A 23,625-nucleotide genomic window follows, 5' to 3' on the forward strand; every position below is an offset into this window, starting at 1 on the left:
CTCCCCTGAGAAGTCAAGACCAGCAAGGTCAGGAATGACACATGGTGGACTTGGGAGGGAGCTGAGCTTCCAGGAGGAGGCATTGCTTACGTCTGAGTGCATCATGGAGACCTGTGTGTATGGTTAAAAGGGTTCTAGAAATCTAACATGGCGTCATCAGGAAGCAGGATTGTGGGGTACCTTGCAGTGGCTTTGTGACCTCCGTTGGTCAGAGGATAGTAAAACCCAGGAGGTAAAGGTGTGCAGCCAGGAGCCATGACCCTGTCTTTCTATTTCTCATTCCGAGGCAGCACAGATCAGTAAAGGACGCAGTGCCCACCCTGTATAAAGTTTTACGGTGACTGTTCTTGGCCTTATAGTTCCCAGAGCAGTCACAAAAGCCCATTTTATCTGTTTTCTTTTGATGGAGCTGCAGTGGTAAGTCAGGAAAGGGCTGGGATTGTTGGAGATTTCAGTCTGTCCCAGGGACAGTGTTGGAGGCTTGAGGGCCAGACAGCAGTGTGTGAGAGAGAACCTAAGAATGCACTTGTCACCACATTGTTGTCAAGAAAACTGCGCGGTCTGGGATGGACCCGTCCCCGCACTGTGCTGCCGCGCCAGCCCTGCCTGATAAGCGCTGTCTTCTTCACAGTCGACAGTCCAGCTCAGAAACTTCCATCGCCTCACTTCCTCAGCCTCCCATCCTGCCCACCCCAGCCCTGCCTTTGTTCTGTCTTTAGTGACATCCTCCTCCAAGTCCTATCTGTCCTTTCCCACTCCTCCCTGTCCTCACTTTCCAGCCAACTCCCTGAAGGGCAGCCCTGGCCCTGGGCCTCTCATGCCCGCGTAAGTCACAGGTTGACTGGGGCTGGCTAATAAATTACCCAGTGGGTAGCAGTGGCCACAGTGCCCCCTGTGTGGGAGGGCAGGCAGTAGACTGAGGCAAGAAGTTATCTAGGGACCAGGCAGGCCTGCTTCTTTTCTTTGTGACCCTGGGTGTGCCTCCCTGAGCCCATTTCCTCTCTTCCCAGAATTCAGTTTTTCATGTTCTGTATGTCAGGCCCGGCATTAGATGCAGAGATCATAAAGATGAATGGACTCTGCCCTGGAATATACACTTGAAGGAGTCTTAATGAGCATAGTAAGGTGAGTCAGTGGGTGTTTGGGAAAGAGCACTTTAGACATAGAAATGACTTAACTGTTCAGTGCTGAACACTGAAAAGCGTTTGTTTGTGGGCCTTGCCGGAACATTGTTTTTGAGGTATAGCAAGGTTGTTCTCTTTGCGCTCAAGCCTAGAGGTCCCCTCATGGTGACTGTGTGCATACCCTGTCCTATGGCCACCAGCCTCTGGTTAGTAGATCTCCTAGGGCAAGGCCTGTATGTCTGAGACTGTGGAGTTGGAGAACACAGGAGCCAGACTGGCCCAGGCTGCAAAGAAAGACAGACAGACAGAAAAAAAAAAAAAAAAAAAAAAAAAAAAAAAAACTATGAAGTTTTCCATTGTAGTTTATTTGATTTTAAAAAACAAAAAAACAAACAAAAAAAACCCAAAACTCGTACAGCTTGTCAGGAGTTAATGATGGTGCTTTTAGTTAGTGGGGAAAGAGCCAGACTTTTAAAAAAAAATCCTGTTAGTATGTGACAGAATGTGAAAAATCACTTCGGTTTTTTTTTTCTTTGTCTTTTTTTGAGTGGGGTGGGCGTGAGACAGGTTTTCTCTGTATAGCCCTAGCTATCCTGGAACTCACTTTGTAGACCAGGCTGGCCTCAAACTCACAGAGCTCCACCTGTCTCTGCCTCCCTAGGGCTGGGATTAAAGGCTTGTGCCACCATGCCTGGCTGAAAAATCTCTTCCTAACCCTGTTTGAGGTACCTTGTGTCCCTGCCGTTTGTGAACTCGTGTCTGTCCCCTGACTAGCCTGGGAACTGCTGCAGGCCCACAGCTGTGTCCCGCTCTGCTCTGTGTCTGGAGCCGTTGTTCAGCATGAACCGTGCTTGGGGAGGCAGCCTGGAGCAGCAGATGGAGCTATGGGCTCACTTGTATGTGTGCTGTGGGGTCCTCAGGAAACGGTCCTGGGGCACTGAGTCTAGAATGATGGCGGCCGTAGCCAAACCGTTACCGTTGCCTAGCACTGAAAGTGGGCACTCTTCTTACCCTGGCTTGGTGGTGAAGAAACTGAGGCCTTGAGAGAAATCTTCTCAAGGTGGTGGCGCTAGGATTTTAACTCTGTTGTGGGGACCAGGTATGTGTTGAACGTGTAATAATATGAGCAGACATCATCCTAAGAGAGTACAATGTGGACAGAAAGCCACGGGAAGAAGCTAGGGTCCGGTGTGAATGGGATGGGGCAGCAAGAGGGACTACTGTTCCAGAGTCCCAGGAGGAAGGCACTTCCAAACGGCACTGGGCCTTAGCAGTTGGTGTGTAATACAACCTAAGGAGCCCTGGGAGCTGGCTCTTTCCTGTTCGCAGGCTCTTGGGCCTCTCGTTTGAGCCCATTGGCAGGTGTCATGAGGTATTAGGAATTGTTTGCAGAATAGTTTGGCCTGGCTGGGACAGTGTGCAGTTCAGTTTCCCTGTCTCTGGGCTGTATGGCCCACACTTCTCTTTACCCTCTCTGGGCCTCTTCTGCCATCCTGGTGGCTCAGTGGAATCAGGCTTTTTGGCCATGACAGAGTCCTCTCGAGTAGGACACCATGATTTTCCTGTCTGCTGAAACTCCTTGCTCTGCAGACATTGAGGTCATCATTCTAGAGACCGCCCAGCCTCGGCCGAGCTCTTGCAACATTTCCAAGGCCCTGGGGGTTCCTTGTGCTGAGTCCTGCGTGGGCAGAGCTCTGGGCAGGCAGCACGTTTTGGCAGGTCTCTGGTGGTGTCATTGGAGAAAAGCTTCCTATGGCTGTGTGCTCATTAGGACTGAAGAGACCCAGTTTTTACAGCCTCCTTTTGTTCCTCCCAGATGCTAATAAACACTTACAAACTTTGGTTAAAAGCTGCTTCTGGAAAGAAAAAGGGATGTTTGGGAGAATTCTGTTCCCATGGTAGTTCTAGGTCATGGAGGTTTAGTCTGGGACAGGGGAGTGTCTCCAGTATTGGCCTGGGGTGGGGCAAACGTGTCTGGCATTTTTCTGGGTCTCCAGCTTCCTAGGGCAGAGGGACATGACCAGGAAGGCTCTTTTGTTCCAAGCTCTGCCTATCTGCATCTGCCCTGTGTAAGGTGAAGGTCCGGGCTGCCATTTCTGCAGGTCCAGATTCCCTCCCTGGCTCTTGACTCATTGTGTGACCTTGAGCAAATCACTTCCCCTGGGTGTGTGAAATCATGGGATTAATAGTGAGGTGTTTGCACACATCTGTTACTACTGGGGATTCTCAGTCTTGGGTCTTTGTGCCCAAGCTCCCAGAGAGCTTTTAGAAAATGTGGGTTCCAGGTCCCACCTGGTAGCACTGAAGTCAGAATGTCCGGTGGAAGACTTCAGGGGATAATGGTGTTGTGCTAGACCAGCAGTAGTCAAATCTGGGGCTGCTTTTGTCCGTATTTTGTTGTGTCCTGTTGCGTATGGTTCCTTTCACATGACTGGTAACTGAGGAGTGTAGCAGAGTGTGTGGGAACCTCTCACTTTACCCCACAGGAAGCTCAAAACTAGCATTTCAGTGAGTTCTTCAGAGAAGAGGCCCTGGAGGGAGATGCTGAGCTGTTCGCTTTCTCTGCACTGTGGATATCACAAAGTTCCAGAACACGGGAGACTTGAGTGCGTCTATGCCTCTCCCATGGCACCCAACCTTTCTGATGCTGCTGGGACCCCCCTCCCCCCGGCTACCCTAGAGACACCGGGCTCCATGCCTTGTCTCCTCTTAACCTAGAGCCGTGAACCTGTCCCCAGTGCCATGCTCTGCCATGCTCTGGAGCTCTCACAGCATAGAGCTTCCAGTATCAGAAGACCAGATAGTGGTTGAGGTGGTTCTGTGTGCCAGTCCTAGCCACGCTGCCTGGAGTCGGCTGAGGTAGAGCGCTCATTGCCTCCCAAAGCACCCTGTTCTGTGTGGAACAGCCGTTAGGTCATCTTGAAAGTAAGTCAAAATATTTTCCATAACTTCTGCTGATTGGTGACTGTTCTATCCTTTCTGACCCCACAGAACATTTTTTGTGTCCTGTTGTAGGGATTAGTTATTCATCCGGCAGCCCCCACACATCCAGTCCTCTTCAGAACGCATTCCTTGGTTCCTCCTCCACTGATGCAGTGAGACAGAATCCAGACGCCATGTTCATGTGATGGCTCCTCATGAAAGGGCAGGGTCCAGAGTGGAAAGTGCTTCTTCCAGGGACCCCCTATTCTGTGCAGAGAATTGAGGGGGATCCTCCCTGGGGGTAGAAGTCCCCGAGTGAACACACCTGGGATCATGGCAGCTTTGGAGGACATATTTTAGACTACATGTGTGCAGTGTCACTTCGATAAAGGTCTCAGGTAGGCAAGGTTGTGTAGACACATGGTGCAACTCTTGTCCACCAAAGGGCCCTAGGTCCCCCTGGCTTGCTACCAGGGAAGAAGCAGGTACTTGAATCCCTCCCATAGCAGACGGGGAGTGTGGCCATGAGAGAGCTTCCTGGGCCTTGGTTTTATGACATCATTGGGAACAAGGTTAATATTTAATGGCGAAGGGTGAGCCCTATTATTACCGGAGCTCATTCATCAGCAGCAGAACTTGTTCTGCCTGTTGGTGTCTTGGTGTTGGGAGTTCATGAATGGGAATCCAGGTCTCTCTTTAAAGCCTGAACCACCACTCCCTTCTCAAGTGCAGGAGGTAGTACAGGACCGGGTGTCAGGACTTCACAGTGGATTCTTCCAGGGGGAACAGGCCCTTCCTGCTTCACTCAACAAGCAAGCCCACCCAAGCCAGTCCACAGGCTAGGAGGCTCAGGCCGTGTTTAGGCATTTTGAGCTGTCTTTTGATCTCATAGCCCCTTGATTGGTGGATGGCTGACAAAAATGTTGCAGAGAGAGATTTGTCGATAAATCACTGAGTTGTGTGAGCCCCTCCAAAATGGCTGAGTGTCTACAAGAAGACCGGTGGGTATTCCAGGTCAGGTCAGCCGTATCATCCCCAGTAAATGGGAAAGCAGGCTAGCCATCCGGGGGTTCGGGCTCATTTGTCTTTTTAGGAGGGTGCCGCTTTGAGTCATTGCTTGGCCCTCTCCGGCCCACCTCTGAACTCCCATTGGGCTGGCACCCTTCCCATCTAACAGTCCCCACCGCAAATATGACTACTTAGCCTTTTTAATCCAGCTGGGGTCAACTCTTCGCTTCAAGAAAAGTGAGCCGACACTACCCTAACATTGTTCCCTTTGCTTGGTAGCTCTGACAGGAAAATGTAGTTAGTTTCTCCCTTCTCCCTTTCATTAAAAACGCAGAATATCAAAAACGAGTGTGTTCACGGGGTACCTAGCACTACATAAGGATGCCTTTCCAGCAGGTTGTGGCACCACGGATGCCCTGGGTGGATGTGTAAGGAGGGAATGAAGTCTGTTGCAGTGCAGCTTACCATGTCTCTTGTGCCTGAGACTTGTCCTGCCTGCCTGAGGCAGCCAGGGAACAGAGGAACAGACCCTTTGGTAGAAAAACTGGGATCAGGTGGGCCTTTCTGGCTCTGGAGCGGCACCGGCTCCACAAGAACCGGGAACCTGTTCATGCCGCACTGGGGAGGGGCCTCTCCATAGGAGGTCCCTGTAAGAGAGCAGCCTGGCTGCAGCCACCCGGAAGGAGAACCTTGAGGTTACTGTCTTTCCTCACTGCCAACAAGGAAGGCTTCGCTATTCCCGAGAGTCTGAGGCATTGGGGTCTTGATGTGGCTGGGCCTGTGTCACGCAGTACACGCCCACTCAGGACTTCACCCTCTGTGTACACTCAGCAGGGCCGAGGCAGGCAAGCTCTCCGTTTCCTTCTGGCTTCCATGCCCTCCTCTGTTCACAGGATGTTTTTACGTGCAGAGGTTTGGGGATCAGGAGAGGGGGTCCACGGGGTGCTGTGAGTGGCTTCAGAACAGTGCTGACTGGCCTCCATTACCTCTGAGGAGGAGGAGGACTGTGCCACAGTGTTACTTTGGGCGGAGCTGTGGGGTTCCTAGGCAGGATGAGCCTGGTGTAGGGATGGAGGGAGGTAAGAGCTAGAAGCCAGCGACCTGTTAGCACAGGCCATCTGAGGAAGCATTGCTTCCTCAGGTGTGGCCCTGGCAGGTGGCAGGTGTGTGGAGTCAGTCACAAGGGTGTCTGTCTGAGGAAGAGAGACTTCCAGCACTGACTGACTGAGGGAGTGTCAGGCGGCCCTTGCCCAGGGTTGGCACATCTGAGCCAAATTGGCAAGGTCTCTTCCTCTTCCTGTCAAACCTTCCTTTGGAGATTACCTGTTGCTGGGAAGAAGTGGGTGGCGTGGGAGAGCCAGCGCTGGGGTTGACTGACACATTGGGATATCTGAGAGCCCAGAGCCTGGCTACCTCCATGGTCACCTGAGCCCGAGCCACTTCGCACCCTCTAGAATGTGCAGGCTCCTTCAAGGTCTAGTCTGAGGTTCTTCTTGTGTCCTGGCACTATCGGTTTGGAGTTTCCAGGACTCCGAACCCTGTGAGTCATACCTGGTCTCAGCAGAGAGGAAGTGGTGGTGGGTGGATCAGGGACATCTCAGGGTAGCTCCCTTATCAACAAGGGGCCATCCTTCCCCCAGCTCCCAGTTTTCCTAGTAGCGGTGCCTTTTTTTTTTTTTTTTTTAAATTGATAAATCTGGTATTCAGTTCAAGATAGCTTTAAGGATGAGACGTTTCCTGTGGCTGGTGAATTATGACCTGTTTGGAGGGAGATATGACGACGATGTGCATTAATAAATAAGAGCTGTTTGGGCCCGACCTGTGGGGCTCCTGTCGGAGCAGTGAGCACTGCGCTGTTTCCTAGAGGGAGTCTAGAAGTCCTGGGGGGTGGGGCAGGGGGAGAGAGGATTGGCACAGGGCAGCACATTAGGCAGGCATGCAGACGAGACACCATCGTTGTAATGCTTCCCAAAGGCTTGGTGCTGTTAGTGGAACCAGGGAAACGAAGACTTGGGGAGATTTATTTTGTGTTTTGTTTCTACTTATTTCTGTTTCTGTTTATTTTTATTTGTGTGTTTTTTTTTCATGGCATCTGCCCCACAGATGGGGAAACTGAGGCTGTGAGAATGCAATTTAGTAAATGCTGCCAAGCTGGGGAGAAGAGGGCATTAAGAATTTGAGCCTTGGCCGGGCGGTGGTGGCGCACGCCTTTAATCCCAACACTCGGGAGGCAGAGGCAGGTGGATCTCTGTGAGTTTGAGGCCAGACTGATCTGCAGAACAAGTTCTAGGACAGCCAGGATTACACAGAGGGACCCTGTCTTGAAAAACAAAAACAAAAAAGGATTTGAGCCTCAAGTGCTCCATGAAAATCTCTGGGTATGGAAACCAATTAGAATCAGCAATATCATTTGCAGGGCCAACCTTCCCCCCCACAAAAAAAATGTAAATTCCATAATGTAAATCCAATCATTCAAACATTATTGAAAATTGGGAATACAGCTGAGAAATACAGCACATGCTTAACACTTCAGAGGCTCTGGTTTCAGTCCCTCACGCTAGAAGAAAAGAATTTTCAAATTGGTGACAGTGAGACATTAAACTAAGGGCCTGTGTGACTTGCACAGGCCACATATGTCATGAAGCTGGCCCTGGGGACATAAATGTCAAAGTCCCTGATAAATAAAATCCTGTAGTACTTAACCCAGGAAATGGAGTGCATTGAGCCAAGCTTTTTAGACACCCAAGATCCCCCAGAGAGCATTTTCTCTGCTCCCTGTAGACCTCTTCTGTGCAGCTTGAGATTAGAAGGAAGGAAAGGGGAAGGTAAGGCCGGGTAGCTCTGGAGGGGGAGGCGGGCTCTCCATGGCCTGCAGTGTCTGGCATGCATTGTTGAGGCTGTGCAGGCCTCTGCAGGGACTGAAGAGGCCCGCTCAATCCTGAGGGATTTTGTCCAGGTGCTTATTTGAAGGGCGAAGTGACGCTTGAGATTTTCCTGAGAAGCTTCTGGGGAGACCTGGCTCCTGTTTCTGGGCGGTCTGTAGAATTTGCTCAGAACCCCAGAGGGAGGTTGCTCGTGGATATTGGTCTCCCCTTTTCACAGTGCAGAAGTAGAAATGGCGAGATCAAGGATGTGACCAGAGCAAGGGACAAGCAAATTGGAGCTCAGGGAGGTAGCCCTGGTGCCCTTCTGGTTCCACTGGGATGAGCTGACTGGAAGGAGCTTCTTGGCTCCTGTCAGTCTATCCAGGGGACCTTTCCTGCTTCCCTTCTGTTGCTCTTCATCTCTGCTTGAGGGGTTTTATTGTTGTTGCTTGCTTTCTTCTTCTCTGTCTGAGACAGGGTTTCTCTCTGTAGACCAGGCTGTCCTCGAACTCACAGAGATCACCTGCGTCTGCCTCCTGAGTGCTGGGATTGATTGTTGTTGCTTTCTTAGAACACTGCCAGTTACCTGGTCTGAACCATTGACCCCCACAGCGAGCCTCTAGTTCCAAAGGGTGGGCCATGCCTACTTTGGATAGCTGGCCCAGTAGCTGGTTTTCCCAGCTGTCCTCCCTCCCCAGGCTCATTTCCCTAACAGTCCACTTGTATGGCAGCCCCTGATGAAAGGCCTGTTATCTGGGGGAGTTCACACACAGGGCTGTGGCCTGTGGGCTGAAGGGAAGAGGGTGGCATCCTTCTGTATCCTCCGGTGCCCTTGCTATGCCAGTACAATGTGCTGGGCATTGTGTTGTCCTGTAATTCACTCACCCAGTCTCCTGCATCCACGGGAGGAAGGTGTGTTCATAGGGAGTTAGCACTCAGGCTGCGAGAAGGTGCAAGACATGTCCAGAGCCCGCAGCTGGCACATGTCCAGAGCCCACAGCTGGCACAAACCTGGAAGCACCGAAGCCCAGGCCACAGTCCAGCACCACTTGCAATATCTGCCATGCTCGTCTCTTGCCCAGGACACCTTGCTGGAACCCTGCTGCCAACCAGGGACTGTGTTGTGGTGAACTGCGGGGCATTCTCCAGGGTCTCCTAGGTGAAGTAGGAAAAAGCAAGCGGACCAAGCTTGTGGACCAAGGCCAGTGGGCAGAGATTTTTTTACACTTACTCTGTGCCTGGGACAGATGCCTCTCCTGCCTTATGTGAGTTCTCCTGGGTTGGGCAGACTGATTGATGCCATCCTTCCTAAGGCCTTGGAAGCTTCCTGAGAGCAGACTTTTCTTCAGTATTCCCAGAGCTTGTTACGTGGTTAGTATGCAGTGAGTTGGATTGGACAGCCTTCAGCCCAGGCCTGTGTGACCAAATTCTGCTACCAGGTGCCAAGGGCATGTAAGACACAGCATTCTGGACGTAAGGACAGTTTGTTAACCTATAATTGTACATGAAAAAGTTGGTCCAGGATTGGCATGACAGGAAGATAGCATTAATTTTAAAAGTAAATCCGCATTTATTGGGCATTCGCTATTAAGCTGAACATAATTGGGAACCTCAAATGGTGGTGGTAGTTGTGGCTGATGCTGTGTGTCGTCAATAAAAAGAAAGTGTCTGTTGGGGGAGGGCAGCTCTTTATTGCTGCTTGTGTCTTAACGATGCCCTGGTCTGCCTCTGGGCTCGGAGAGGAGCTGTGCATGAATCATCCTAATGGGCCCCATTCGGAGAGAAATGACCCTTCACTTAGTACAGTGTGCTGCTGCCTATTGAAATGTGCTGGGTGCCCAGGAGCCGCACCGGGCCAGCAGCCTCCCCCTTCCCTGGTAGCTTCAGCACAGAGAGGGCCACTGGAGGAACAGGCTCTGCTTGGTGACTTCCCTCAACTCCTGGGGATGTGGGACATGGACACCTGGTTTCTGAAGGTCCTACCTTGCTAGGGACAGTCCCTTAGCTCCCATGCACTGCTGTTTTTGCTGTGCATACCTTCCCGTGAGCACACTGGGAGTTATGACTTCCGTGGGGTAGGGGAGCTGCTCTCACCATGAGAAAGCCTCACTGGCATTCCTGATCTTCCCTCGTGAGGGGAGAGGTGGTAGATGGGCCCTGCTTATCAGGAACAGGAAAATACCCTGAAGATGGGGTAGCGTAAACTACATTTTGGGAGTAGACGGTTTATAAACACCCCGACTAACAGATGACTTTTGTGTCTCTTGTCCTTCAGGTTTAGGGACTCGGGTTTTGTCACCTCATGAGAGTTTTGCTCGTCTCTGGCTGCTCTGGTGTCAGGTAGCCTTGGTAAAGCTCTTTGCTCTGCACATTGTCTTTTTATGGAAGGAGGTTAAGGCAGAGGGGAGCCATCCAGTCCCTGCATCCCTCCTTCCCGACCTTAGCTCTGTGGGCCCAAAGTGACAACCCCACTTTTGATTTTGTGGGCCAGGCCATGGCTGTGTCTGCTCCCCCGTTCAACACCCCTTCACCCCCAGCCCCCCAGCCTGGGAGGAAGGATTTTCTGGTAGGAAGGATTTTCTGGTAGGCTGGCCCAGCATGTTGGAGGCTGCTGAGGGAACAAGCTGCTGTAGTAAGACAAAGCCACACATAGAGCCAGCCCTGGCTGTGAGCACCTCCCACAGAGAGCGAGCCCTTGGCTCTGTGTGTGTGTGTGGGGGGGGGGGGGGGGGGTCTTCCTGAAAGGTGGTGAGAGTTCTTTGAAAATTTTTATTGATGATTTTAAAAGACAAAATGAACTATGGGGATTGCAGAAATGGTGTGGACCTGAAAGGTCGAAAGAGGTTTGGTTACCTGTTTCTGGCATTGACGTTGGTTAGTTCATCTTCTCTCTGGGCCTCTCATCTTCAGTGACTGGGCAGTGGTCTTCTTTCTTCAGTGAGTGGCATGTGTAAACCCTGTGAGGTTTCCTTTGTGCAAATTTTATAAGAGTTGAGACCCAGTAGACTGACCTCCCCCCTCAGGGTCCTCCCCGTGGTGTGAAGCACCGTTGGTGTTGGGGGCCCCCCTCAGGGTCCTCCCCGTGGTGTGAAGCACCGTTGGTGTTGGGGACCCCCCTCAGGGTCCTCCCCGTGGTGTGAAGCACCGTTGGTGTTGGGGGCCCCCCTCAGGGTCCTCCCCGTGGTGTGAAGCACCGTTGGTGTTGGGGACCCCCCTCAGGGTCCTCCCCGTGGTGTGAAGCACCGCTGGTGCTCGGTGCGTCTGTCCGTCTGTCCTGAGAGAGATGCACCGTTCTCTGTCCAGAGACCCTGGCAGACAGCAGTTGGGAAGCGCTAGGCTTGAGCTACATCTGAGTTCAGAATAGAAGTGCTCACTGCTAGGACGACACTGACAGGCCTGTCCCCTAACATTCGACAGTAAATTCTGGGTGGAGAGGGCTGGTCCAGGCTGTGCTCCAGCCTCCTACCCAGATTAACAGCCTGTGGAGAGTGGAGTGGGTGCAGGAGAGAGAAAGGCTGTGAGTGGGCCTGACAGGCGCCAACAGAGGCTGGTGTGGAATGTCTTGTCCTGACAAGCTGGAACCTGCAGGTATTTAAGGCAGGCAGCTGTGGCTGTGAAAGAGGCAGGACTAGAAAATGCGGGCTGGGGGGCTGCATCTGTTCCCCTGACCACCTGGTAGGACAGGTATAGACAGTCAGTAAAGGGGCGTCGTGGCAGAATGCCATTTAGAAGGTCACATGGGCTGTAGGGAGGCAGAGCTCAGCTCAGTGTAAATGGTAGATCACTTTAAGCTGTGCAGGGCAGTGGTAACACACGCCTTTAATCCCCGCACTTGGGAGGCAGAGGCAGGAGGATCTCTGTGAGTTCAAGGCCAGCCTGGTCTACAAAGTGAGTTTCAGGACAGCCAGGCCAACACACAGAGAAACCCTGTCTCAAAACAAACAACAACAACAAAATAGTGATGGCATCCCACGTGACAGAATCACCAGGTCCTGAACTCTCTTCTCCTGGAGTTTTGGGGCTGAGTACTTGGCAGGTACCCTTCTGTGAGGAAAGGGGGGCTTTGGCCTTGGAGTGGCTTGAGACTGAGTCAGATCTTGAGAGGAGAAAGGGAGTCCATTTCTAAGTCTGAGGTGAAGCGTGCCCTCCCACCCTCCTCTCCAGAAGCCGAGGCTGATTGCATGAATGCAGCTAATTAATCTTTCCCAAATTAATTTCCTTACCGTGTCAGAAATGATTTATTGGCGTGCCTGTATCAGGGGTTGGTCTGTGCTGGTCAAAACCCAAGAGGCCAGGGAGAGGCAAGGAGGCTCTTGTATATCTACGGAGGGTGTCACAGCTGGTCTGTGGACACCTGAGCCTTGTGCACTGGAAGTGGGAAGCACACGGTTATCTCCCTGTGTACAGACATGGGTGGTCTCGAACCTCTGGAGTCTGCTACAGTTGTAGGGAGTGCGTCCTGCTCTAAGTGCGGAAGGAGAGAAAAGGGCTGTTCCTAGAGGCTCTTCTTGGGGGGGAGGGGGCAGACTAAGAACCATGACAGCTGTTGTCATGCTTAATTGCAGTCATTTCCTCTGTAATTACTGGGGCTCTAAATGAGGGGGGGTGGAGGGGTCCCCAAGCATTTTGTTTTCACCTTTAGGGTTTGGCTTCTCTTGGGCAGAGGTCCTGTCATGAGGTTTTGGCACCACACAGTATTTATGGGTCCTTGGCACACAGGAGGTGTGTCCTGCTTTGGAACAAGCGCTCAGCCTGTTTGTCATAAACACTGACATCCAGAATCATCTTACTTGCTCCTTACAACCTCTCTCAAGGCGAGACACAAACCATTGTGCCCCAGCTCCCAGGGGAACTCCAAAGAAATAAAGCAGGTTGCCTAGAGCTCCCCAGAGCTGGTTAGCAGAGCCTGTTTCAGAGTGCTGCTTAGCTGCACGGTCGCTGCTCACCCATGACCTTTGTGCGGTGCCGTCCCTCTCTAGGCATCTATCTGGGTGGCCCCACACAGGTGCTTTCCAGCCCCACTGCCTTGGTGGGGCTCCAAGGACAGCCGCTCAGTTGATCAGCCCTTAAAGCTGGGCTGCTTTGTGTCTTGGGCTGTCCAGAGCTGCGTGTCCAAGCCTGGAGACCCACCAAGAGCAGTGGCCTGTGGCATCCAGTTAGCTGACCTTCCTTGCACCCAGAGCAGAAGCCCCAGAGCCTCCGACTGGACAGCACCAGGAAAGCAGCTTCCTTTCCCAGACAGTGTGCTTGCTCATTCATTGCTGCACAGCTTCTTGGTGTACACGAAACATCTGTCCACTGCTGCTTCCCCCGCAGCCTCCTGCTCTCCACTCCCACAGCCCTGTTTCTTTAACACCATCTCTGTTGGTATAGCAACAGTCTCCATCCAGTGGATGCCCGGCCTGACAGGTCCTGTGTCACAGTGGGTCCTCATAAGGGGACAGGCACAGAGCTGCCTTGTTGCAGTGAGGATGTAATGGTCCCACGTGCTTGGTGCTCACCTTCAGGGAACCCTCCTGAGCCCCAAGTGACAGAAAGGGTCATGGCCCCTGAACTTCAAGCTAGCAAGTAAGATAAAGAGCCCAGGGCCATAATGTTTGTGGTGCCCCACCCCCCACTATCCACCAGTGAGTGATAGGCCCGGTTACACTGTGCACTTTTGGTTTTCGAGACGGGGTTTCTCTGTGTGTCTGTGTAACAGCCCTGGCTGTCCTGGAACTCGATTTGTAGACCAGGCTGGCCTCGAACTCACAGAGACTCCGCCTGTCTCTGCCTCCCGAGGGCTGGGACTAAAGGTGTGTGTCACCACGCTTGGCTGTCTATGCTGTCCGTTTTTGGCCAGGTGAATTACCATGGAGCCAGCTCTGATGGCCCTCCACCTTCCACCTCGGCACAGCAAACAGCGTGTTTGTTTTTACTATTGTTAGAGTGGTTCTAATGGGAGAGGTCTGGTGTGGAGTGAATCTGGGGCTCACCGTGTACCTAAAATATACTCTGTGGGTGTGTGTGAACACGGGGGGGGGGGGGGGGGTGTCATCTAGCGATCCATGGCTTCAGACTGTTAATGAAGCTAAGGTCGGTATTAGTACGAGTCAATGAGAAATGGTCTGACTGGACCTTGACTCAAGGTTTATGCAGGTGTCTTCACCTGGAATAAACAGAAAAATGTCATGCATGGCCTGGCAAGAGTCTGGACCTTCATGGGGTGCCTCCCTCTCACTTCCAGGGATGGAAAAGCATTTTAGAGCCCCCCATCCTGCAAGGCCACGCTCACCTGGAACTGCTGTACCGGTTCCCAGGAGCAGCAGGCACTCAGGGACTTGCGGTCAGGAGGTGCCTGTGGAGTAGTGGGCTTGGGTGGTGCATGCGCCCCAGTCTTAGAAGATGGCAGCTGCTCTCTGTCCTTGTTTCTTTGTTATCGGATTGGATCTAGGCCTTGTATGAGTCTCTACAGGGGCTCCTCTTGGCAGTGCCAGAAGTCCTTCCAGGAGCTGTGTGTGTGTGTGTGTGTGTGTGTGTGTGTGTGTGTGTGTGTGTGTGTGTGTGTGTGTGTGTGTGTGTGTGTGTGTGTACCAGGCCAAGAGCCTGGTAGACAAGGCCTGAAAGCACCTGAATGAGCCCTGTAGTTTCCTGGACTGGGAACCTCCTTGGTCCCTGGTTCCCTGGGTGGGGAGGGCACATGGCAGGGAGCTTCCCTGGGGAACCCTCCTCCTGCACAGGCTTGCACAGTGTTGTTCAGTGAGAGCCAGCTCTCAAGATTGCAGAGGATGCCCTGCCTTCTGCATCTAAGGTCGATTCTCAGCTGGTGGACCACAGTGTGCAAGGTCAGCTTGCACTCCCACTGACCCTCGGGGTAAGCAGGAGAGTCACACTTGCTTACCTTCAGGAGCAGGGCTGAGAAATCTCTGGGAAAAGTGAAATTCCAGAACAGCGACTGGAGGTTTGCCTTCAGACTTGTGGCAGAGGGGACTGACTCTTGCTTTTATTCCTGATAAGAATCATCTGGGATGCTTGTTAAGTACACAGACGATTGAGGCCAGGAGCCTGTTGTCGTAACAATCATTCCAGGCCATTTCTGTCTTCAGACAGGTTTGGGAAGCAGTCTGTCTGCTGTTCCAAAAATAGCCTGTGGTGGAAGAGTTTGCAGCAAGTTTGGGTTTACATGTCACACAGTAAGTAATAAATCGGCCCTCCTTGTTTGCAGCTCTGACGCTACCCACAGTCTAGGCACTAGCTCTGTGCTGACTTTTCCTCCAGCTGATCAGTTCGGGTTCCTGTTTTGTTTGTCATAAGTAGGTATGTTGCATTTAGCATCCTTGTTATGACCCTTTCCATTCAGAGCAAGCGACTCATTGAGAAAGTTGTTAGCACCATGGATATTAACTTGCTGGATAATAGTCCACAGTGTGGGATGAGATGGCGTGCTCAGCAGTTCCCCTGTTGATGAATATAGAGACTGTGTGGGATTCCCCAGTATTACTTACTTCAGTGAGCATCTTCGCCCGTGTTCCCTTATGTACGTTAGGAGTAAATACTGAGATGTGAAATTGCTGAGTCAGACTATGTGCATTTGGAGATTTCCATTAATTCTGCTAAGTTACCTCACAGTGTCCCTAACTACTTCCCACGAGGGGCAGCTATCTTACAAGAGCAATGAAAACACTCACTCAGGCATATGGAAGGGTAGCCAAGTGGCAACACCCACCTTCCTCTAGCACTTCCTTGGGGATGGACAGGAAGACTGCTTCCTATCACACAGCTAATCCCCAGGGAAAACACAGCAAGCCTTGCCGGCTGGAAGGGACTGAGTTCCACCCACAGCATGTGGGCTACAGAGTAACCTCGAGAGCCAGCTCTCAACCTATAGGCAGCCCAGAAGGCCACAGAGGATGAGTTTTGGGGGATAGTGGAATCTAAATCCCAGGGTGGGAGTCAGGCTCGCTGGGTTGGCCTAGAGGGCCTGCTGCTGGGCTGCTCTGTGAATTGACCTGGCCCTGCCTCTGGGCTGCTGGGGGGTGGGGGGAGGTTTGGGAGCCTGTGAAAATCCTTCAGGGGCTGTAGGCTGAGCTGGGGTCGCCCGGGTTGTTTGAAAGCTCTCCTCGTAAAAGAGAGAGAGCCAAGGAAGAGATGGCCTAGATCCCTGTCCTGATGCTACCTCGGAGCCCCTTAATGCAGGGACCAGTGACCTTGCTTCCCAAGGAAAGGTGCTTGTGCAGTCAGGTGGCCTGCAGAGACGTCATGGCTGGTCTCATGGTTGAACTGTTGGTTAAGATTTAAGGAGTATCCGCTAACAGCAAAGCAACCCTAGCAGACCCACATCTGTGGAAAGCCACTCACTTCATTTGAACGCATGGCAGCCTACAAGCACCCCTCCTGCCGTGAGTCCCAGGTGACCAGGACAACTCCGCTAAGTTGACATGCCACCCAGTCTCTGTCTGTGGCCAGGGCCTGTGGCTGTTCACATGGGGCTCTGCCACCTCTCTGCCCTACTTCCTACCACCTGGTTAAACTTTTACTTCCAACTAGGACGTGATTTGCGTAAGGTTGGACCGTTGAGTGCCGTGTTTACCAAGTCTCAGGTTGCTTAAACCTCCCTTCCCTCCCCTCCACCAGCCTCACTTTGAAGTTCAAAAGCAAATTGATTAAATATACGTTTTAGGAACTTTCCGATTTGCTTCTTAAACTAACAGAATTCTAAACTTGTTTTTTTTTTTTAAACGGAAGGATTTCCAGCTGTCAGCAGGTATAACTGGAACCACATGTCATCAGAGACCAGGGGGTTTTCCTGGTTTTAGGATTTGTAAATTCGTAGTGAAAAGGAAGTAAGCAGGGCAGGCAGCTGGGGAACTATGGCAGCTTGAGCTCAAGTCTCATTTTAATTAGAAAGTATAGATAGTGCCTGCTTTATCGCAGGCCTCCCAGCGCTCCCATCCCAAGGCCAACAAAGATTTGGGTTATATCCTGCCAGGCTCCGTGTTTGCAGATTACAGAGCACTTCCGGAAGGGGCTGGGATGCCGATTGCAGAGTTACTTGGAGACTATAGCCAGGCTAGGCACCACCTTACCGTAACACATGGTCCCCGGTAAAAAACCCAAATAATTTTACCCCCTGGAGGAAACACTCCCTCCCCTCCTCACTGCAGACCAGAGGAGGATTTTCAAATGGCAGAGACAGTGAAGGAGTGTGGCCTGGGCCAGCGGAGTTCGGTGTCACCTGCGGCAGTCTCCATTGGGACGTCTGGTTCCTTGAGCTCGAAACTCGCCCACGAGACCCACATCTGAACTGTTCTGGCTGACAGTGCTTCACATACGTGACTCTTAATGTATTCTGCAAATGGTGGAGTGCCAATAGCAAACGAAAGACAAAGGCAAGCCTCCTCCCCCAGGCCCCCTGTTTCCTGGCCTGGTGTCATCTGAGTCTCCTGAAAGGCAGGGAGTACCACATCGGCATCTGGAGGAGCCCCTGGGACCTAGAGTCGGACCTGCCGGGTTGCTCGGTGTTCTGGGCCTGGGTCTTCTCTGATGGGTGTGGTCCAGTTTAGTGACCAGGGACTATTTCCTGCTGTCGCTCTGCGGGCTTCACCTTTTAGGTAGCTGGCAGTCACTTGTGCCTCTTGCTAGGGCTGCCACAAGCAGACATTTGCCAAGCAGATACGGGTCTTTCCCTTTCCTAGGTTTCCAGGCCTTTGCAGATGCCTTACATTCCTGGAGCTCAGAGAGAAGAGCGGCTCCCGTGGTTTCTAATTAAACCCACAATTTAAATAACAATTCATCAAGGGGGATGCTTGCCTCCTCCCTCCCTGGGGCAGCAGCTGGGAGATTGAGGACTTATTTGCCCATTGCTAGATACCTGACCTGGAGGGGAGAGGGAAGGGTTCTCAGATTGGGGTGAGGCTGATGTGTAATAAAGTGTGTGGGTCGAGAGGGCTGTTGTCCTTCTCTGGTTAGGACTCTTGGGGAGTCAGAAAGGAGCAGAGAGGTGCTGTGTTGTGAAGCCTTCAATTGGATATTGTCACCCTGCACCAGGGAAATGTGGAACTTCCGCTCCAGGGCGGGAGAATTCTAGATACTCCAGAGTCCTTGCCCAGCCCGAGACCTGCCCCAGTGACTCATTCTTCTGTTGTTAGTCAAAGGGCTGGCGGGCCTGGCCTACTGCCGAGCGAGGGCACTAGGATTGGTCTGTGAGTGAAGATCTGGGCACGCTCCTGCCCACCCTCTACCTCAGTGGCCCATCGGTTACAGAAGGGTCTTCTGGCCTCTGGGCTCCTGAGCCATTTATTTTTACCCTGGTATTTGTACATTGCTGAGTTTAGTGTTTTCGTTTGGCTTGTCTAGCGCCACACTCATCTTTTATAGTGTGTTGATCTCACCAAATTGTTGTGTGATGACCCACAGCATGATCCTGTTCCAGATTTGGAGAAAAGTGGAATGCTGAGTGCAGCTATCCTTGGCCGAGGTCTTGTGCCTCAGCTGGCACCAGGGACTGCCAGCATTTCTAAGCTTTCTATGATCTCCCAACTTTCTCTGTCTCTGTTGCTGTTCAGTTAAACCTAGTAACTCCCAAGACTCCAGGCCCTCATCTCTGTATTTTGTGTGCACCTGACCTCTACCCAGCTGCCCTTCCATTCCCCCAGGGCAGGCTCATGTTTCTGGCTCCCCTCCCCCGCCATGCTAAGCTAGCCCAGGAGCCGTTTCTGTTGACTGAGGCAGTGCCTGGCTGTGAACCGTAGTGAGACAAAGCCAGAGATGGCCTCATGCTCTCTTCCTCCCTGCAGGTGACCATAGCTGATGACTACTCAGATCCTTTTGATGCCAAGAATGACCTCAAGAGCAAAACAGGAAAGGGGGAAAGTGCCGGCTACATGGAGCCCTATGAAGCGCAGAGGATCATGACGGGTAAGTGCAGTCTGAGCTGGTTTTCTGTTGCTGTGATTTACAAAGAGTCTGTAATTTAAAAAGGTGTGCTTTCCTGATCCTAGAGGTAGGTACATTGAAGATCAGGTGGACACACTGTCCAGGGCCTCACACTACATCGTAGTATGGCAGAAAGCAGAAGAAGCACACTGTGTAGAAGAGACAGGTAAGATCTTGCCTGCTCTCAGAGTGACTAACCCAGCCCTGCAAAGTAAGAACCCACCCACTTCCACGAGGCGGCATCAGTCTATTTATGAAGACTCCATCCCCATTATTCAAACACTGTCCATTAAATCCCACCGCTGCTGTGTGGAGCAGTTAGTGAACACCCCACCAGTTCTGGGGTACAGACAGAGCACATTTAAACCATAACACACACACAGCTCAACAAGAAGAAACGAGCAGCTTCTGCTGCACATCTTGCTACCTTCACTATGGAAGGGTGCTCCTTCACAGAGATAGCTGAGGGGCAGTGAGCTGTTTTATCCCATACTTAAAAAAATATTTTGAGCGTGTGAAAACATATGCCACATGCACATACGGAGGACAGATTGACAGAAACTGATGGTTTAACCACGTGAGTCGCGGGGATTGAACTCAGGTCATTAGGCTTGGTGGCAGGTGCCTTCGCCTCCTGAGTCACTTCACTCACCCCTTCCCCACATCTTACTGGCTTGTGTTTCATCAACATCAGAAAAAGACTTTCAGATTAGAACACAGTTAACCAGAGAGACCAAGGGGTATAGGAGAGTTTGCTCAGAAACCCGAGTGCAGAGAGGTGGGCATAAAACCTTCCTTGGAGCTAACTCCCAGCCAGGGCAAAAGTGGAAGCAGGCCAGTTCATGAAAAATAGGACCATCTGAAACTACCCTGTGATCACAGCAAATGATTCTGTGACGGCCAGAACAACTGGCCGCCATGCACAGTACCTGATGTTTGCTGCCCTGTCCTTTTCCTCGCTTGGAGACCGTGACTCACTTTACCCACATTTTTTTATTTTTTATTTTAGAATACAGACTTATAAGGGACAATTTCTGGTTGTGGCAATTTCTGGTTGTGAGGATCTTGCCAAGGCTTCTTGTGTCTCTGGAGTCTGTGTGTGTACCATCACCATGGTTATTACTATGGGCGTGGCCCAGGGTAAGCTATCAGAGTATAAATGCTCCAGGAAGGGATTCAGATTGATGAACAGACTCAAAACTTGCTTGGCGAGGAGAATCAGGAGAGGTTGGTGCTGGAGGTGGCCTTGGAACGGGTAGCACCGACTGTGTCTCTAGCCCAGACTGGCCTTGAACTGTGTAGCCAAGCATGACCTTGAACTTCTAACCGTCCTGGGCGCTAGAATGGCAAGGATGAGCCACCACGCTGAGTTATACAGTGCTGGGAATCAGATCTTGGGCTAGGGGAGCTCTCTTTCAACCTAGCCACATTTCAGCCCATCAATTTTAACTTTTGAAAGTGACCCTTTTAGGGATACTATTGGAATTTCTATGCTGTGTGTATAGGACCTAGTACTAGAAGGGCCCCAGGCTCGGGGCAAGCACATCTGGAATGAATACATGTCACCTCTGGAACAACCTCTGGAATTCAGTTTTTCCTGTGTAGTAAAAACTTCAGTTGCAGTGTGCAAGGCTGCTTTGGGCTGCTCACTAGTGGGAACTGAGACAGCACTTTCTGTGCCTCTGGATTTCCCTGTGTCTATAACAGTGACAATGACCGTGGAAGTTGACAAATTCTCTAGTCCTCATTTGCAGTGGTTGATGTGGGAACCAGGTGGAGGGCCTGTTTTTACCAGTGGAGAGCAGAAGCTCCCGGCAACCCAGCTGCTTGGTTGTGAGGCAGCTTCCTGTGTCAGGACCATCTAGCATCTTCTCTGCAAGGCTGGGTGCTGTGGTTTGCTTTTCAGTTTCTAGGCAACGTTGGCAGCTTCGCTGAGCTTCACTGATGGCGTTTGCCCCTCTGCAGCCCTAGCTCGAGGTGGTTGGTGATGGGGAGCTTTTGTGAACAGACAACTGGTTCCAGCCCTGTGGAGAAGTGAGCACTGTGGCCTCCTCTGACTGCCTCAGCTCACTGTCTCCACAGATTCTACTGTGTCACCTGTAAGAACCAAGTTCTAGACCAACACAGGTCAGTGGGGCAGCATTTGCCTTGCTGAGTGAAGCCCTAGCTTGGTTCACTCCCCAATTCCACAAGACTGGAGAGCCAGAGACCTCCGGCCATTCCCTTTGGGGAACTGGGAAATTGAGACTAGAAAAAACAAACAAGCTAATCCTTCTGAGATTTATTTTAGCCCCCTGATGAAATGTGAACTCCTTTATGAGTCAGTCACCAGTCTGTCCTCAGTGGTATCAACGCGAAGAACGTTGGAAGACGGTGTGAAGAGTTGTTAAATTTCAGATGGGTGATTGGCTCCCAGTGACCTCTGAGGTCCATGTTCACCCTGAAGCCTTAGGATGCCATGATTCATTGTGACTGCCTTTCACACACAGAGATTATCCTATTTTTCAGAACTGGCCCCGTGAAGGGAACGGGTGAGGACAGGTCTTCCTTGACTCAACTCTCAGATTCTGACCTTGGTTCCTTCTCTGCCCTGCTACCTGTCTGGGCCTATGTTTCTTCGTGTGTAATTAGAAAGAAAGATGAGAATATTCCTCGGTTTCCTTCCTGCTCACACACATGTTTAATGTCCTTAGACCAAATCTCCTATTGGGCCAGTGTTCAGACTGCTTCAGAGCCAAGGATTTTGTTACTTTATTTTTTGCCGCCGTGCTGGGAGTCAAACCTAGGACCTGATACCATTCTAGACTAACACTCCAACTGAGCAGCTGTATCCTAAGTCCTCTTCTTACATTTTATTTTGTGGTGGTCTTGGTAAGTTGCCAGGCTGGCTTTGAACTCGCCCTGTAGCTCAGGTAGGTTTCAGCTTCCGGAGTAGCTAGGATTACAGGCCTGTGCCACCAGGCCCAGCTATAGCCGAGTCTTTCCTTTTCCCCAAATCTCTGTCCCAGGCTGCAAGCCCCTGGCTCCCAGCTATTTATAACTCCAGTTCCAGGGGACTTGATAGACTCTTCTGGTCTCTGGATACATGCATTCACATGCATTATGCCCCTCCCCATGCATACCCAATTAAAAGTAATAAAAACTATTTAAAAAAATGCGAGTGCTGGGATTAAAGGCGTGCGCCACGCGGGAGGCAGAGCCAGGCGGATCTCTGTGAGTTCGAGGCCAGCCTGGGCTACCAAGTGAGTCCCAGGAAAGGCGCAAAGCTGCACAGAGAAACCCTGTCTCGAAAAAAACCAAAAAAAAAAAAAAAAAAAAAAAAAAAAATGCGAAAGGGCTCGGACTGTAGCTCAGTGTAGATCAGTTATGGGGAACTACTTGAGCACAGCCCTGATGGGGACCTTTTGGCTGGAGAGGGGCTTCGGATGAGACGATGTGGATGACAGTTCGTCATTAGCCTTGCAGAGGACTTCCCTGTGCACTCCAAGGCTTCCCTCACTTAGCCCTTGTGGAGCCTGTGAGGTACAAGCACTCTCCTGCCGGTTACAGAGCACATTGAGGCTTGGGCCAGTGAAGGAAGCAGCGGCATCAGGATCCAGCCCCAGAGTCCTCACATGCTTGTTAACAGCGCCTCACTCCGAGCCCTGCTCATAGCTCTTCCCAGAGAGTCTGTGGAAGTGAGAGAAGGTCACTGTGGCCTGGACCCCGTCTTGGCATAGCTAACCTTTGCCTTCAGCATCCTTTACAGAAGCACTCAGTGTCAAGTCATGAGTCACTTCGGTATTAATCGAAAGCCTTTTCACTTCCTTTTTAGTATGTAATTACACATTAAAAACTCCTTAGCCGTCGTTATTACTAAATCAGCTTTACGGCATAATAGACTAAGAGAGGTAGTCCTTCCTCACAGCCCCGCCACTGTGCGTCACTTCCGTGCTCTTACTTGTCTCCTTCCCTTTCACACTCGATGTGTGGTAGTTGTGCTGTGGGGAGGCCAGAAGGGATGTGTTGCCTCCTCTTCCTCTTCTTCTCGTGTAGCCTCCTGGTGGCAGTGTGCTTTCCAGAACCAGCAGCAGGTGTTGTGTTGAGAACAGTATTGTTGGTGAGGAGAGCAGGCCGCGTGCGCAGTGGGGCCTCTAGTCTGGGCTCTATCCTTGGTTTGCCATACGGCCCCTCTGAGCTTTGTTCCCTCATCTGTAAAGCTGGATTCTGCTTTTTATCACCAGGTGTCAAAAGATCCAAATAAGGTAACAGATCTGCCTGTAAATCTTTAGGGTACTGACTGCTTCTGGAGTCATCTCTAGGGCCTGCTAGACCCCCTGATGGTTCTAAATCTCCTGGCCTTCCCTATGAAATACCCCAAGTCTCCAGCGGGTGGTAAGTGCTGTCCTCTGTTCCCTCTGGCCCTGCTATTCTGTCCTCTGCTTCTGGTCTAGAGTTCCGCAGAAACCTCTCAGAGAAGGGCCCTGGGCCTTGCCTGAGATTCCCGTCTCTGTGTTCCCTGTCATCTCTGCTGTTTTGGACAGCTGGTCTTGTTTCTGGGGAGTGCAGCGCCTTCCTGTGTGGAGGACAGGCCTCTCCTCCCCCTTCCCCAAGCTGCACAATGCTGTGGACTCGGTTCCCAACATGTCCCCTTCACCCTCACCCATTCTACCCTATACAACTCTACTTTCCAAAATGTCCCTGCACCTGCTTGTATCCCTCCTTCCCAGCTGCCCCCAGGTGTGTTCATGCTTTAACCTGCCCTGGTGGTCACAATGCTCCCTCGATAGTGACAAGATGAAGAGCAGGCCATT

General features: G+C 51.6%; 1 protein-coding gene across 1 annotated transcript in view; it reads left to right on the forward strand.

Moving 5' to 3' along the window:
• The window catches only part of Shb (SH2 domain containing adaptor protein B), a 118,545-nt gene that overhangs the window by 27,635 nt on the left and 67,285 nt on the right, over positions 1-23,625 (forward strand). Inside the window, exon 2 of the mRNA XM_052718766.1 lies at positions 18,694-18,814. Within this exon, the coding sequence (XP_052574726.1) occupies positions 18,694-18,814 (121 nt within the window). The remainder of the gene's footprint in view (positions 1-18,693; positions 18,815-23,625) is intronic.

Source organism: Peromyscus californicus, unplaced genomic scaffold, assembly GCF_007827085.1.
Source record: "Peromyscus californicus insignis strain IS unplaced genomic scaffold, ASM782708v3 Scaffold_5__1_contigs__length_169319896, whole genome shotgun sequence".
Taxonomy (NCBI): domain Eukaryota; kingdom Metazoa; phylum Chordata; class Mammalia; order Rodentia; family Cricetidae; genus Peromyscus; species Peromyscus californicus.